Genomic DNA, 10,326 nt, shown 5'->3' with positions numbered 1-10,326 from the left:
AGCATAAAGACTGTCTGAAGAGACTGCGACAGAAAGAACGAGCCGACAACGAAGAATTTTTTGCATTAGTGTCCTATAACCAGACAGGTGAGCTGCCATCAGCCGACAACACCACGCATTATCCACCGGTGATACACAATGGCATAAATTTAATGCAAATTCCTGCCGGAGCGAGTGCTGCGAAGTTTGGTCGGCATCTTGGCGGAATAATGTACGGAAAAGACGAAGACTGCAAGCTGCAGAAGTTTATTATAGGGGCCCAGAGGCTACGAAAAGATACTCGAACGCCAGTTCCGGAGACCGAAAGAGAGAGCTTTGAACTTGTTGTGCGTCGAAAGTACCCGAAATTTCCAGAAACTGCTTATAACGAAGCTCGTCACGGAGCTAACCAAATGGGGCTAGATATTAAATATCGGAAAGAAAAACAATCTGTTTCTACTGAGTAATTTAATTGCTGCCAAGTTTTGAGTGCTGTTAGTTTCATCATTTCTGGAATTAAGCATGAAAATAAGCAGGTGATTGTTCTTGCGTTTCAATCGTGAGTGTTTTGTTTTTATCGTAATTAAACTTAACTCTCGTTTGTTTTTTTCTCAATGCTTTAATGGCTCTGGTGTGTTAATGGCTCTGGTGTGTTGACTCATTGTTTCAAAAACTTAAATGAATCCTAAAATTTTTGTCGCAACTATTTTTTTTTTCAGAGATGCTCAAGTGTTTCAGCCTTGCGCAGGCTGATGCGCATGTAACCAAAGAGTTAATAGAGACTGAAGTTGTTCAAGTTCAATCGTTAGTTGAAATGCTTTCGCATAGCGAATATCGAAAGGCGTTGGGCACTGATCCTGTTTTAAAAGAATTTGATCGTTTATTGCGTGGAAATTATGGTGCCGCGAGAGAAAGTAACTTTGAGTTTAAAAAGGATTCTTTTGATGGATGTGGTCTTTATTACGTAGGAGACGAGGTGATCTCGCCAAAAAATTCACATCCAGTTAAAGTGCTTCCCTCAGTCATTGGATTCGTTGAGAAAATACCTAAGGAGGCTTTATCGAGTTTTAAGGACATTTCCATTTTTCGGAAAACAGATTCTTGCAGTTTTGATCGAGTCATGTTGGGTTCTACGTGATTCGCTAACGATTCTCGTAAGCCCAACTGCAGGTTCATCTTGAAGGAGATGAACTCACGACGCTGCATACAGTTAGAAGTAATAAAGAATATCTTCAAAAACGACGAAATTACAGTTTTCTACGGTTCCAATTTTTTTGGCGAAGGCAACCAAGACTGTCTCTGTGAGCATCGCAATGAGCACCAGCAAAGTTCTGGTTCTATTTCTGCTCACTTAAAAGCAGGGTCAAGAGCCCGTCTTGTTTTGCGACCCATCTCTATTCGCGGCAAGCGTCAATCCATTCTAAAAGCCAAATGGAGAAAAAAATCCAGAATATCAAAACTTGAAATGAGACGTTACGAGTCCGATAGCTCATCCGTTTCATCAGACAACGATTCTTTACAAAGTTCCACTTCTACAGATGAATTAAATTGTGAACCTAACTACTTGAGCGAAAACTTAGTGTCGTCACCTAACCGCCAAAACGATTTCGTTTTACCGGATTTCTCTGTCAGCACGCTTGATAATCACAGGCATGAGTCTTCATCCGACACTAACGATGATTATGAGACAGAGCGAAGCTGTAATTTTAGCTTGCATAATTTTTCAATATGCGTTAATGAGATCGTTTCTGAGACTGGATGTTCTGATGCTCAAGCATCTTCCTGGTTAAAACTAGTAAGAACAGCTTTTCCAGAAGCCCGAATTCCTACTTATAAGTCTATAAGGAAAAAGTTTCTTCAAAGTGTGAACTCGTCCCATGTTAGTATCTCAAATTGTGCCGAAGGTGAATGCTCATCGTTGGACTTTTCCTCAGATTTGTTTCACATAATCAAAAGCAATATCAATGCAATTACTGAATACTCACTGTCACGTGACGCTCAAAAAGACATTGTTATTCCACCCACTTTTAATGCAAATAATATCATGACAATATCGTTGGCGATGAATTCTGACGGTGTTCGAATGATAAATTCCAGGAAGAAGTCCCTTTGGCCGCTGTGGTTAAGTGTACTCAATTTACCTCCGACTCTGAGATGTATGTTTGTCAATATTGTGCTTGCGAAATTGTGGTTCGGTCGAGGTAAGCCAGACTGGAAAATATTCTTTGACCAAATTAAAGAAGGTCTGGATCGAAGACCTACAATTGAAATCAATGGCGTATTATGGACTCTGATGTTTGAAGTGAAGATATTAGTAGCTGACCTGCCTGCAAAGGCATCAATTTTAAACATTAAGCAGTTTAACGCCTATTTTGGCTGCTCACTTTGCCTAATTAAATGTAAATCTATTGGCGAAGGTAAGAAAGGCCTCTTTTATCCGAATCAGAGGAACAAGATGAGGACCAAAGAAAGGCATGAGGAGTATTTAAATTTGATTCAAAATGAAGGTTTGTCGTCTTTTCGAGGTGTGAAAGGACCAAGTGCTGTTGCGGATATAATTGATAATTTGCCTCTCTCAGCGCCAATTGATTATATGCATCAAGTCTTGCTTGGTGTAACCAGAACTCTCCTTTTCGCAGTAAAGAATAAGACAAACAAATTGGGGCTGGGCAGAATTCGGAAAGCAGTTGAAGGTATTCAATTGACAAGTGACTTCAAGAGGTCTCTTAGGAGTCTCGATGAACTGGAGTATTTTAAAGCGAATGAACTGAAGGTTTGGTTGTTGTATATTGGACCGGTGGTTTTAGTAGGAAACGTAAATGCTGTATTGTACGAGAGGTTTCATCTTTTGAGCTACATTACTCGACTGCTCCTTTTCTCCACTCAGCATTGCCTTTTAGCTGATCAGTTGATCAAAAGATTTCACTCACTAACTGCAGAAGCACATACAGAAAAAGTTTTTTCTCCCAACATTCACTCTCTGAATCACCTTGCTTGGCAAGTCAGTTGCTATGGCCCCCTCTGGTGCACTTCTGCGATAATGTTTGAGTCAGCGAACTACCTTCTGAAATGCAAGTTCACAGGTACTGTAAATCATCTAAGACTTCTGGTTGAAAGATACGTGAGAAACAAGATGTCTAGTCGGGAAGTTCCACAGAAAGACCTTCTTTACGACTTGTGTTTCAATCTAAGGAAACAGAAGTGCTTCAGGAGACGCTCCGTCAACTTGCACCAAGTACCATTGGCCTTGCAACATTTAAATGCAAATTTTTACTCAAATCAGAAGCTTCAGAATTTTTATCTCGATTCGCAAGTACATACTTCATCAAAGAATTCCTATGTCTCTTTTGTCTCCGGCAACGAAAAGACTGTTGGCCAAGTTCGCGTCTTCTTTGTTCAAGATAGTCAAGACTATGCTTCAATTCAGATCTTTAATGTAGTCTCGCACTTCCGACCAGCTGAGTCTAACTGTGATGTATGCAGCTACTACGAAGTTCTTGAATCTCAAAATGCGAAATCAGTCACATCGGACTCAATTTTTGAGAAACTCCAACTTGTAAAACTAGAAGACAAATTGTTTTTAGTGCCTTTGGTCAATGTTTTTGAGCACGATTAATTTATATGTATGCTTTATGTGCTGATTACGATTAGTTTTGTCATGTTTTCTCAAATAGTTCTTAATTGAAAACACGGTTTTTCTGATTTTTTTATTGCTGAAGTTTTGTAGATTCTAGTGACTTTTGGTCGAGATTGAAAACATAAGCAAAACCTTGTTTTTTGAGAAAAAGACCTTTGGACGCATTAATGCGAATTTAGATCCCTTTAAAAATGTTTCTTGCCATGTTGTTGAGCCCGATTAGGACAAAAGTTTTGGCAAAATTGAAAAACAAACCTGGAAAAAAATGTTTTAAAAAAAGTTTAGCGGCATTTTGAATCCTGTTTTAGATTACTTTTTATCTCACTTTCAAATTTGTTCATAATTTCTGGTAATTGTTTGCTTTTACTAGCGTTATTAATGGTGAGTGGCAGAAAGCTTTTGAGAATATTTAAAAAGATTAAAAAATCTTTTGAAAAAAAATAACGTTTTGAAGCGTTTTGTGTCCTATTATAGATATCTTTAAACGTTTCTTACTGATTATTTTGCTGTTTTTTTGGTACTAGTGTGCTTATACCAGTGTTAATGAGCATGACTGGAGGAAAAATTTTGTCAACCTTGGAAACAAATTTCAGAAGTTCTGTTTCTGAAAGAAAAGACGCTTAGACGCATTTTGAATCCTATTTTAGACCTTTGTGCTCGACTTTTTGGCTCAATGAGTTGTTCAATATTACCCATACTATTTCGGTGGTGGGATCTATCTATAAGAGTAGTAAAACACCCAGAGAATTTTCTTCTGGGTTAATAATTAAAAATTTGATACGTAAAAATTGTGTAGTTTGGTAAAGCAGATTTTTCGACCATTTTTTATGTAAAAATTGCTCTCATTTCTTTACTACTAAGATTTGGTTAATCAAATTGATTTGACATAATTTGTAACGCTAACGTTGGCTATGCGATAAGGAAATTTCCCATAATTAATATATAAGTTTAAGCTATGCAATTTTGTCAAATGTTTCTCAAAAAGTCAATCGTATATAAAATAATATAATAGGACCTTTTGGCTCAATGAGCTGTTCAATATTACCCATACTATTTTGGCGGTGACTCCTATCCATGATGATGGTAAAAACACCCAGAGATTTTCCTTCTGGGTCAATGCCTAAAAATTGGATACATAAAAATGTGTAGTTCGGAAACGCAGATTAGGTTTTTCGACCGTTTTTTTGTGAAAATTGCTCATTTCTTTACTACTGGGCTTTGGTTGCTCAAATTGATATGACAATCGTGTGCTAAGCTAACGTTTGCTATCGGCTAAGAAAATTTCCCATTATCGATGTATATGTTCAAGTTTTGCAGTTTCGTCAAGTGTTTCTCAAAAAGTCAACCGTATTTAAAAAATTGAATAGAACCTTTTGGCTCAATGTGCTGTTCTATATTACCCATACTATTTTGGCGGTGCCTCCTATCCATAAGGATGGTAAAACACCTAGAGATTTTCCTTCTGGGTCAATGCTTGAAGATATGATACATAAAACGTGTTGTTCGGAAACGCAGATTTTCGACTGTTTTTAATGTAAAAACTGTTCTCCTTTCTTTACTATTGAGCTTTGGTTGCTCAAATTGGTATCACAATCGTGTGTTACGCTAACGTTAGTTTCCTATTGAATAATTTCTACGGAATAAGAAAATTTCCCATAATTGATGTATAAGTTCAAGTTTTGCAATTTCTTCAAGTCTTCCTCAAAATGTCAATCGTATTGAAATTATATAATAGGACCTTTTGGCTCAACGAGCTGTTCTATATTACCCATAACATTTTGGTGGTGCCTCCTATCTATAAGGATGGTGAAACAACCAAAGATTTCCCCTCTGAGTCAATGCTTAAAAATTTGATACTTAAAAAATGTTTAGTTCGGAAACGCAGATTTTTCGACCGTTTTTATGTAAAAATTGCTTTCATTTCTTTACTACTGGGCTTTAGTTGCTCAAATTGATATGTCAGTCGTGTGCTGTGCTAACGTTGGCTATGGAATAAGAAAAAACAAAAAAAATTACCCATAATTGATTTTTAAGTTCAAGTTTTGCAATTTCGTCAAGTGTTTCTCAAAAAGTCAATCGTATCTAAAAAATATAATAAAATCTTTTGGCTCAATGACATGTTCCATATTACCCACACTTCTTTGGCGTTGCCTCCTATCTATAAGGATTGTAAAAAACCCATAGATTTTCCTTCTGGGTCATTGCATAAAATTTGATACATAAAAAAAGGTGTAGTTCGGAAACGCAGATTTTTCGACCCTTTTTTATGTAAAAATTGCTCTCATTTCTTCGCTACTGGGCATTGGTTGCTGAAAATTATATGACAATCGTGTGTTAGGCTAACTTTGGCTATGGAAAAAGAAAATTTCCCATAATTGATTTATAAGTTCAAGTTTTGCGATTTCGTCAAGTGTTTCTCAAAAAGTCAATCGTGTTTAAAAAATATAATAGGACCTATTGGCTCAATGAGCTGTTCAATACTACCCATACTATTTTGGCGGTGCCTGCTATCCATAAGGATGTTAAAAACCCCATAGATTTTCCTTTTGGGTCAATGCTTGAAATCTGATACATATAAAAATGTGTAGTTCGGAAACGCATATTTTTCGACCGTTTTTTCTGTAAAAATTGCTCTCATTTCTTTACTTCTGGGCTTTAGTTGCTCAAATTGATATGACAATCGTGTGCTAGGCTAACGTTTGCTATGGAAAAAGAAAATGTTCCATAATTGATTTATAAGTACAAGTGTTGCAATTTCGTCAAGTGTTTCTCAAAAAGTCAATCTTATTTAAAAATTATAATGGGATCTTCTGGGTCAAGGAGTTGCTCAATGTTACCCATACTGTTTTGGCAGTACTTCCTATTCATATAGATGTTGTAACTACCCGAGATTTTTCTTTTGGGTCAATACTTTAAAAATTGTTACACAAAACAGGTGAAGGTCGGAAACGTTAATTTTTCTAACGTTTTTTATGTAAAAAGTAATCTCATTTCTTTACTTATGTGTCTAGGCTATTCAAATTGATATAACAAGCGTGCGTTAGGCTAACGTTGGCCATGAATCAAAAGAAATTTGCATAAGTCATATATAAAGTCAAGTTTTGCGATTTCGTCAAATGTTTCTCAAAAAATCAATCTTATTTCAAAAAGTAATTAGACCTTCTGGGTTAATTAGTTGTTCAATGTTACCCATACTGTTTTGGTAGTGCTTCCTATTCATATAGATGTTATAACTAGCCGAGATTTTTCTTTTGGGTCAATACTTTAAAAATTGTTTCATAAAACAGGTGAAGGTCGGAAACGCTAATTTTTCTAACGTTTTTTATGTAAAAAGTAGTCTCATTTCTTTACTTATGAGTCTAGGCTATTCAAATTGATATAACAAGCGTGCGTTAGGCTAAAATTTGCCATGAATCAAGAAAATTTTGCATAAATGATATATAAAGTCAAGTTTTGCGATTTCGTCAAATGTTTCTCAAAAAGTCAATCGTATTTCAAAAAAGTAATAAGACATTCTGGGTCAATGAGTCGTTCAATGTTACCCATACTGTTTTGGTAGTGCTTCCTATCCATATAGAGGTTATAACTACCCGAGATTTTTCTTTTGGGTCAATACTTTAAAAATTGTTACATAAAACAGGTGAAGGTCGGAAACGCTAATTTTTCTAACGTTTTTTATGTAAAAAGTAGCCTCATTTCTTTACTACTGAGTCTAGGCTATTCAAATTGATATAACAAGCGTGCGTTAGGCTAACGTTGGCCATGAATCAAGAAAATTTTGCATAAGTGATATATAAAGTCAATTTCTGCGATTTCGTCAAGTGTTTCTCAAAAAGTCAATCTTATTTCAAAAAAGTAATTAGAACTTCTGGGTCAATTAGTTGTTCAATGTTACCCATACTGTTTTGGTAGTGGCTCCTATTCATATAGATGCTATAACTACCCGAGATTTTTCTTTTGGGTCAATACTTTAAAAATTGTTACATAAAAAACGTGAAGGTCGGAAACGCTAATTTTTCTAACGTTTTTTATGTAAAAAGTAGCCTCATTTCTTTACTACTAAGTCTAGGCTATTCAAATTGATATAACAAGCGTGCGTTAGGCTAACGTTGGCCATGAATCAAGAAAATTTTGCATAAGTGATATATAAAGTCAATTTCTGCGATTTCGTCAAGTGTTTCTCAAAAAGTCAATCTTATTTCAAAAAAGTAATTAGAACTTCTGGGTCAATTAGTTGTTCAATGTTACCCATACTGTTTTGGTAGTGGCTCCTATTCATATAGATGCTATAACTACCCGAGATTTTTCTTTTGGGTCAATACTTTAAAAATTGTTACATAAAAATGTGAAGGTCGGAAACGCTAATTTTTCTAACGTTTTTTATGTAAAAAGTAGCCTCATTTCTTTACTACTGAGTCTAGGCTATTCAAATTGATATAACAAGCGTGCGTTAGGCTAACGTTGGCCATGAATCAAGAAAATTTTGCATAAGTGATATATAAAGTCAATTTCTGCGATTTCGTCAAGTGTTTCTCAAAAAGTCAATCTTATTTCAAAAAAGTAATAAGACCTTCTGGGTCAATTAGTTGTTCAATGTTTCCCATACTGTTTTGACAGTGCCTTCTATCCATAAGGATTGTAAGGCACCACGTTTTTTTGGTTTGGCGTCTTCGTTTAACTTTTTGGGGGTAAAATGGTTTTTTTTTAAAAAAAAAGTCGATTTTTTGTTAAATGTCCATCCCTTTGTGCCCTTACAGGCACCTTCTCCCATGTGCTGTATTTTAATTGTGCTTTGTTTCTTTCTTCTATGATGTGCTATAATGTTCCTGGCCTATCCGGGATTTTAGGTTTTAGCTATATATATATGTCTTGGAAAAAAAGAGCCTCTATTTTTGCTTATTCTGCAAGAAAAACAGTCTGTTTTCCCTTGTAGTTTAAGAAGCTCATGAGGACTCACGAAAAAACCAAGACCCTTTAAATGCCTCGTTTCTGTTATGGATAATTAGCAGCCATAGAACTTCATATTATGGAGAAGTTGTAGTCATAGAACCTCCATTTATGAGAAAGTTGTAGTCATAAAACTTCCATTTATGGCAAAGTTGTAGTCATGCCAATTTCCTAAAACTTTTTTGAATTATGAAGTCAATGGTCCATAATATGAAAGTTTTATGATTACAACTTTTTGTCATCCCGGGTCATTTAGTAATCATCACACATCAACTATTATGGCGCAAAATATTACGTTCTCTTCCGTTTCTGCACCCTCTCATTACGTTCTTCACCCTACTCCAACGTCCAGTTACAGATCATCCAAATCATTATGTAATGTTGGTGTTGTAAACTGGGCGAGGGGTGTATCAAACGGAAAAGATTCTTAAAATAGATTAAACTGATGAATTTATTTTGTTGTGTTATGATAATCTTAAATTGAATAACTGTGATTTTCTATTTTGCAGAATTGATTTTTTCTTATTCTGAAAATCAATCTTGTGTAAACTTGATTGATTTTTTCTTGAAATTAAAGTTAGAGTTTTTTCATGACATCAGCATTTCATTTTAATGGAACTGATACTAATTTGTTGCTCGAATAAACATCATTGATTATTAATTCTTCATTGTTAAATGGATCTAGCACTGTTTTTCATAACCAATTTTATAGCGTGGTGTCTTCATAAAATTGCGTTCAAAATTGGGCAGCTACCAGAGGCTTTCCAGACTGAAATTACCTCTGATCAGAGTTTCCAGACTGAGAAGGTCTCTGATCAGACTTTCCAGACCGAAGGAGTTCTGATCAGACCATCTCCAAACCATGGTCCAGAGTCAAACTCAGATCATTGCCTAGACCATAATCAGACTATGATCAAACTTTTCAGACCCAAATAACCTCTAATCAGAATCAATCTAAAACAGTGTACTCATATAATCAGATAAAATAATTTTTCGTATAAAACATACATTTCATGAAAATTGACATTTTTATTAATGTATTCAAATAAGGCACAGCCAATTCTAAAAGCATTGCTAATGGGAAGAAAACGGATGCAAGTGCTGGAAAAATAATGGAGAAATAACTTTACCCTTGATTCATGTTTTTGACTGAATAGATGAGCGTCGAATGCTTTGAATAATAACGTCTTCATCTACAGTTATTTCAAATCTTTTCAAATGTGGACCGGCAGTTGCTATCAGCTGGAACCCTTGTTCCTGATTAACTCCGTCAGACTCTCGATGAGTTTCTCATCAGAATGCTGCTGTATTGGTGACTCTTGACAGAGACATCTGTCAGAAAAAAAATTGAAAAATGATCTGATAAGACTATCCTGCGCTCGAACCGCCTCTGATTAGACTCTAGTGCTCTTGATGCGGTTATGATCACACCCAAATTTGCCCGAAATCGCCTATGATCAGACTTTCTAGACCAAATTTACCTCTGATCAGTCCATCTCCAGACCATGGTCCAGACTGTAGTGCGTTCGAGCTGCCGTCCTAACCTTGTAAATTCCCTCTGCAAACACACGTCTGTACGCTCGAGTGATCAGATGATAAATTTTGAGTCTCGACCTCAAATTGAGCAGTTTCCTTCGGATTTGAACAGGAATCCAGATTCACAACCGTGGTTACTCAACTTTTAATCAAACTCCAAACCTCCATTGTAAAAAAATATGACTCTTCTAAACTAAATTCTATAGCAAAAATATTACAATTAATCG

At 35.7% G+C, this 10,326-nt stretch overlaps 1 protein-coding gene across 1 annotated transcript in view; it reads right to left on the bottom strand.

The window, feature by feature from the left end:
- Positions 1–939: 939 nt before the first annotated feature.
- Positions 940–10,326, bottom strand: part of LOC142338162 (neuronal acetylcholine receptor subunit eat-2-like) — a 41,013-nt gene continuing 31,626 nt past the window's right edge. Inside the window, exon 7 of the mRNA XM_075387799.1 lies at positions 940–1,179. Within this exon, the coding sequence (XP_075243914.1) occupies positions 940–1,179 (240 nt within the window). The remainder of the gene's footprint in view (positions 1,180–10,326) is intronic.

The sequence above is a fragment of the Convolutriloba macropyga genome, chromosome 4 (genome assembly GCF_964194025.1).
Source record: "Convolutriloba macropyga chromosome 4, txConMacr16.3, whole genome shotgun sequence".
In the NCBI taxonomy this organism is placed as follows: Eukaryota; Metazoa; Xenacoelomorpha; order Acoela; family Convolutidae; genus Convolutriloba; species Convolutriloba macropyga.
Note: the sequence above shows the minus strand (reverse complement) of the source record. Positions and strands in the feature narration are given on the sequence as shown.